The 6305-nt window shown below is 37.7% G+C and overlaps 1 protein-coding gene across 1 annotated transcript; it reads left to right on the top strand.

The window, feature by feature from the left end:
* The first annotated feature begins 512 nt into the window (after positions 1 to 512).
* On the top strand, positions 513 to 3734 carry LOC123711349 (UDP-glycosyltransferase UGT5-like). Its single transcript, XM_045663889.1, has 4 exons — positions 513 to 1979; positions 2368 to 2590; positions 2878 to 3097; positions 3387 to 3734. The coding sequence occupies exons 1-4, from the start codon at positions 1155 to 1157 to the stop codon at positions 3661 to 3663; spliced, it is 1545 nt and encodes a 514-aa protein (XP_045519845.1). The 5' UTR covers positions 513 to 1154; the 3' UTR covers positions 3664 to 3734.
* Positions 3735 to 6305: the final 2571 nt, after the last annotated feature.

Below are 6305 nucleotides of genomic sequence, written 5' to 3'. Positions count from 1 at the left end.
AACGCAAGCCGGTTTCCTCACGATGTTTCCTTCACCGTTCGAGCGAATGTCAAATGACCACATAGAAAGAAAGCCCATTGGTGCACAGGCGGGGATCGAACCTCTCGAAGTCGCACGCTGAAGCTACTAGGCCAATACTGCTCATCTTCTCACATCTATGTTTTGCACTATAATATTGCATTATTATATATTTAATATATTAATACGTAATAAACGACTGCCGATGGAAAAATTGCTCTCCATCACCGACTCGTAGAAACTTATTTAAATCTCAGCGCTACGCACAAAGTTCCAGGCTCCATTCCTGACCTTTTGGACCTTATAATCACTTCCTGTTGTTGATTTTTCTCATTACGACCTCCTTTATTAGTTTCTCTATCTCAAACCTCCTAAACAAACACCCACTGTAGTCTTTAGACGCAATTTTGCTGCGATTGACACAAAGAGTCTACTTATCGATGAGGCTTGAGCGTGGTTTAAGTGTCCCACCACACAAAGTGTGTTTACCATCAAGTAAATTTGATTTACTTAATGATCTTTTTGATAACCATGCCTTGAGTCCCGTTCAGCTAAAGCATTTATCTGTTCCTTAACGATAGCATTACGATGAAATCACCCAAAAGACAAGATGAGAACAGCCAGAACGGACAAGGAGCGAGTGTATTACAAAATATTACGCAACCATTGCAACACGTATTGGTTACCCATTCGTTAGCGATGTAATATTCATGTTTGCCACCTGTTATATTCTATATTGTTTAATCCTAAAACTCATTTCTATTTCAATAACGTTTTAGATTTTTAGGAAACCATAGTTTACACTCGTTCGAAAACTATAACCTTGAAACCCCATCTCAAAACTCTTTTTTTGCAAATCCTTTAAGGTCTTTTCTGAGTGACTAAGGCTATGGATGGATAACTTCCCGTTCCTATTCTAATCCTAGCTGACCTGATATTATCATTATTCATGTGTACTTTTTCTTTAAGTGTGTTTTTTTATTTATTTAAATATAGCAGCGGCGTTTGTTATCTGCGGTAGAGATTACGCCCATTTAAAACACCACGTAATCTTGACCAGATAAAAGACCAATCGAAGGCCTTGATACTTTAGTATAAATACTGAAGTCAGCGACAACAGACTTAGTAATTTCACAATGCATACATTAACAATTTTGGTGTTATCATATGCATTGACGGTAGCAAATACAGCAAAGATTCTCGCGGTATTTCCAACTCCATCCGTAAGCCATCAAGTTGTGTTTAGGCCATTAATGCAAGAATTAGCAAGACGAGGACATGATCTAACAATCATAACTACAGATCCGATATACTCCGCCGGTAACTCTCCAAAAAACTTTACAGAAATAGATGTTCGTGATATATCATACAGAGTTATGAAGGAAAATTTAACATACAATGTTAAATTGGGAAAGAAGTCTGATATATACGATCAGATGGAAAGATTTGTAGTTATGAATACTAACTTGGCATCTGTTCAATTAAAGCATCAACGAATCCAAGATTTAATTAACGGACAAGAAAAATTTGATTTGATATTCGTTGAAGCCTGGCAAACACACGCTTATTATTATTCTTATATATTTAAAGCTCCAGTAATATTAATTAGTTCATATGGTATGTTCGGAAATGAAGATACTGCTGTAGGTGCTCTAACGCACCCGTTTTTATTTCCGAAACTAATTCAACAAAGAACATATAATCTTACATTTTGGGAGAAAGCTCAAGAGTTATACAGAAATTTATTCTTTCGAAGACTGTGGTCATCAATGGAAATAGATGATGGTAATATATGGCGTCAGATCTTGGGAATAAATGTGCCCGATTTCAAGGAAATAAATAATAATATTGATATGATGTTTTTAAACGCTCATCCAATGTGGATTAGCAATCAACCTTTACCACCTAATGTCATTACAATTTGGGGTATTTATAAAAACCAAAGGAAAGCTTTACCTACGGTAAGTACCTTAACATGCCGTAAAAAACAAAGAATTATATAAACCTATGGAGGTATGTTATTAAAAGTGTATTTAAAATTTAAAATCATTTTTGAAAGCCTTAATACATATATCGATAAGTAAACTCTTTGTTTAAAATGAATTGCCTTCGCACTAAACTCGTAGATCGCTTGTACAATTATTACATTCGATAATTGTTATTTATACTTTGAACTCCAAGGCAGGTTTTTAACTACCTAAAAACCAGGATTTCTTCTCTTCTTCTAGCGAACGAAATAATTTAAACATATTAATTTACATACCACGCAAAGCCACTTACCCATGCCAAGCCGGAGCTAGTGCTGTATAAAATATTAACGACTAAATACCTATCTAACACAATTTTCAGGATCTTCAAAATTATCTCGACTCATCCAAAAACGGTGTGATATACTTAAGTTTTGGTTCCAACGTTCTCTCATCGGTTCTATCTCCTGATAGAATACAATTATTTGTTCGGGTGTTTGCTAGATTAAAATACGATGTATTATGGAAATGGGAAAAACCAGAACTACCTGGTAAATCGGAAAACATCAAGATCTCAAAATGGCTGCCACAATCAGATTTATTAAGTAAGTAACGAAGTTCCCGCCGTCTAGTAAATATTTATTTATAAATATTGAAATTAATCTTTTTAAGGAATGTAAACACAAATATGTTACATAATTTATCTGTAAACTCAATGTAGCAGAAGTCTAAATTAGTTTGATATAATTATGTTTAGATAAAATATACATCAGTTTATTGTGTTAATGAAATAGATTTTTGCTGATTTTATTTTCTATTCTGTTACAATAAACATATCATGAGATCACAGGTATAAAAATTCTGCATTTAAGTAATTTTTTATGTTTTTAAGGACATCCAAATATAAAACTGTTCATCACGCAAGGTGGTTTGCAGTCCACTGACGAGGCTATAACTGCTGGAGTACCAACAATAGGAGTGCCGATGCTTGGAGACCAGTGGTTTAATTCAGATAGATATGTTTATTTCAAAATTGGTATGAAACTTGACATGGAGTCCCTCACTGAAGAAGAATTAGAAACAGCTATTCATACCGTTATAGATGATACCAGGTATGTTCATTAATAAGTAAATTCAAAGGATAGAATTCGGCATTGTTTTGCGTTCTACACCCGGCTTTTAAGATTTAGTATTTTTATAGGATCTTGAGAAAATTTAGCAACCTCAAATTAATTAGTATTTTCTTATTTTGAGTTATTAAAATATTTATGTAACACTGCCCTTATAACGAATCTTTCATATTATATTGAGTAATAATCATTAAATTGGACCAACATTATATACATCCTGATAATTCCTTTCTAGTTAAATATATCGATTTAATGAAGGATAAACTTACAGTTACAGGGAAAACACAGTAAAACTCCGGACACTCATGGAGGATCAGCCACAGAGTGCGTTAGATCGCGCGGTGTGGTGGACAGAGTATGTGCTGCGCCATGGAGGCGCGAAGCACCTTCGATCTGCCAATGCTAATATGTCCTGGATTGAGTACTATGAAGTAGAATTTGTACTTAAATTAGCATCTCTCTTACTAATTTCATTGGTGATAGTCGCAACTGTTTTGTACTACACGTATATCAGTTTAATAACGAAACAAAAACTTAAAACATATTAAAAGGATATTAAAAAGGATATTAAAGTGGTTGCCTGGAAGAGATCGCTCGTAAGCGATAAGGCCGAAAGTTGCCCTCCTTTTGATTGAATTATGTTAATTTTTATTTTTATTTTGTAGTGTAACGAAGTGTAAATAAATAAATAAAATAAAAAATAAATAAAAATTCAGTGTAATACAAAATATTAATAATACATCAAGCCATTTATTATTTTTTTAAATTCATAAGTTCACGTAACATTTGTAAAGAATACATAGAATTACTAGCGAGCCGCGTATATTTTTTAATTTTTATTTACATATATGTGATAGATAGATACATATATATAGTACCGGTGACCTCAGAGCTGATGCTTTTCTCGCTTAACGAATAAGTATCACAATACAGCGTGGAAATGCTGCCAGTTTTAAAGGTACACTGCCACAGGGACCAAACTATATAAATTAGTTATAATTTTTTTTTATTAATATTTAATTACGTTTATTATTACTATGTAGATAAGAAAAATTGTAAATACTGTATATTTGTTTGTTATGATAAAGATTTAAATGTATTAAGGTGTCCTTTATTTTAGAATGTTTATATTTTTAATGCATTGTCTTTGTTTATTTCATAATCACTCGGGAATAATTTTCCTTATTTGGAAAACGATAGTTAGGTTAGTCTCGCGATTTTGAAGTTTTTTTTATATTTAAAAAATGTGAAATTAAGAAGCGATATTTTTTTAGTAGGTGACGGAACTATCGAATTATTGGAGCAGAGTTACCGTCTAAGTTATCAACAGTTCATCAACAATCCGATACCGGACACCAAACTGGTGGTACGGCCTCAGTCAGACATTCCGAAGAAGGTGCCGTGCTTACTGCATGTTCCAGAGTTCACTGGTAGCACGGAAACTTTACGGAAACTGATCACCAGGCAAAACCGCCACCTAAACATCAGATCTTGGACCCTGACTCACGAACGTAGAACACAGGACCCGACAGGCGTATCTTTGTTCCTTCGTGTTCCGGAATATGAGATCTCAAAGATCAAGGCACACGAACGCCGCATCTACTATCTGATGGGGAACATCTATATCCGAATTCTGGAAAAGGATGAACCCTCAGTGGTAGCTGCCGCCACAGTAACTACTGCCAGTACATCGGGGACGGGATCCTCGGGGCCAAAGCCGCCCTCGTCAACGACGGAGATAGCCGCGGTTGCCGAGGTAAACGTCCCCATGGAGACAGTTCAACAACCACCCTCACCGGTGCAACTAACCTCGGATGACGAGTTCTTTCAGGAGACAGGGGGGAGTGAATTCAGCGACAGCTGTTTGCGCTCCTCCCCTTAACCGGACTGACCTTATCCAGACCAACCTCCAGCACAGCCAAACAGCGTCGGCTTCACTACGCAGACTGCTGGAGACCAACCCGAAGACCATTGCCGCGATCCAGGAGCCGTGGATCAGGAATGGCAAGGTATGCGGCCTGGGTAACACCGGTGGTAAACTTTTGCTGGATACCTCAGTAAGTAACCCAAGAACCTGCATTATCATACCTAAACATGTACCAGCATACCTAATTAACGAACTGTGTTCAAGGGACCTTACATCCATTAGGTTACCTAGGGACGCACATCCAGACATCGTCCTGGCGTCCGCCTACTTACCGGGTGACGAGGACGTGCCCACTCCAGAACTCGGCCTTCTGGCTGACTACTGTGAGAGGGAGAAACTGGAGCTTATAATCGCAGCAGACTCCAACGCGCACCACACGCTATGGGGTAATGCAAATACCAACGCTCGAGGTGAGAATATGCTTAACTTCATTCTTAGCAATAATCTTATCTTAGCAAACAGCGGCTCTGAACCAACCTTTATCAACGCACGCTCGCAAACCATAATCGATCTAACAATGGTGACCTCTGGTCTGTCAGATTGGCATGTCTCCAGAGAGCTATCATGCTCAGATCACAGGTGGATCCGCTTTACAATCAAAGGGGAGCTACCTAAACCACAACCACGACGCATACCTCGGAGAACTGATTCAGTAAAATTTTACAGTATAATCGGCTCAGAGGTAAGCAAACTAACAATACCAACCACCATTGATGTACAAGACATAGACAAACATGTAAATAACCTAACGTCCCTACTCCAGACCAGCTTTGAACGGACGTGTCCCCTTACCATGCCTAGGTGGGGGAGTAGACATAACTGGTGGTGCCCCGAACTGGAGAGACACCGAAAGAAGGTCAGGAAGCTGTTCAATAGAGCAGGAAATACCCGTTTACCTGCCGACTGGGACAAGTACAAAATCGCGAGAAGACGATTCAAAAAACTTTTACGTTCTAGGAAGCAAGAGTGCTGGAGACACTTCTGCACCAGCATTGAAAGCAACAACCAGGCAACCAGAGTGAAATCATGCCTCTCTAGTGAGCCTTATCACTCAATCGGTTGTCTTAAAAAACCTGATAAATCATTTACAAAAACCGATGCAGAAACATGTGTACTACTGATGGAAACACACTTTCCAGGCTGCATAATTGCCAACGACCAAGCATGGCAACCCTACTCAGAAAGAGCCACCACCGACTCAGACTGGAATGTAGCTCACAAAATAATCACAAATGAAAAAGTAACATGGGCAATCAACTCCTT

This window comes from Pieris brassicae, chromosome 6, assembly GCF_905147105.1.
Source record: "Pieris brassicae chromosome 6, ilPieBrab1.1, whole genome shotgun sequence".
Lineage (NCBI taxonomy): Eukaryota > Metazoa > Arthropoda > Insecta > Lepidoptera > Pieridae > Pieris > Pieris brassicae.
This window is presented reverse-complemented; position numbering and strand designations above follow the sequence as displayed.

Excerpts from the sequence above, each read along its gene's own strand:
- LOC123711349 (XM_045663889.1), top strand. The coding sequence starts at position 1,155 with ATGCATACATTAACAATTTTGGTGTTATCATATGCATTGACGGTAGCA. Across the intron at positions 1,980-2,367 it reads AAAGGAAAGCTTTACCTACG|GATCTTCAAAATTATCTCGA; the intron begins GTAAGTACCTTA and ends CACAATTTTCAG. Across the intron at positions 3,098-3,386 it reads ACCGTTATAGATGATACCAG|TTACAGGGAAAACACAGTAA; the intron begins GTATGTTCATTA and ends ATAAACTTACAG.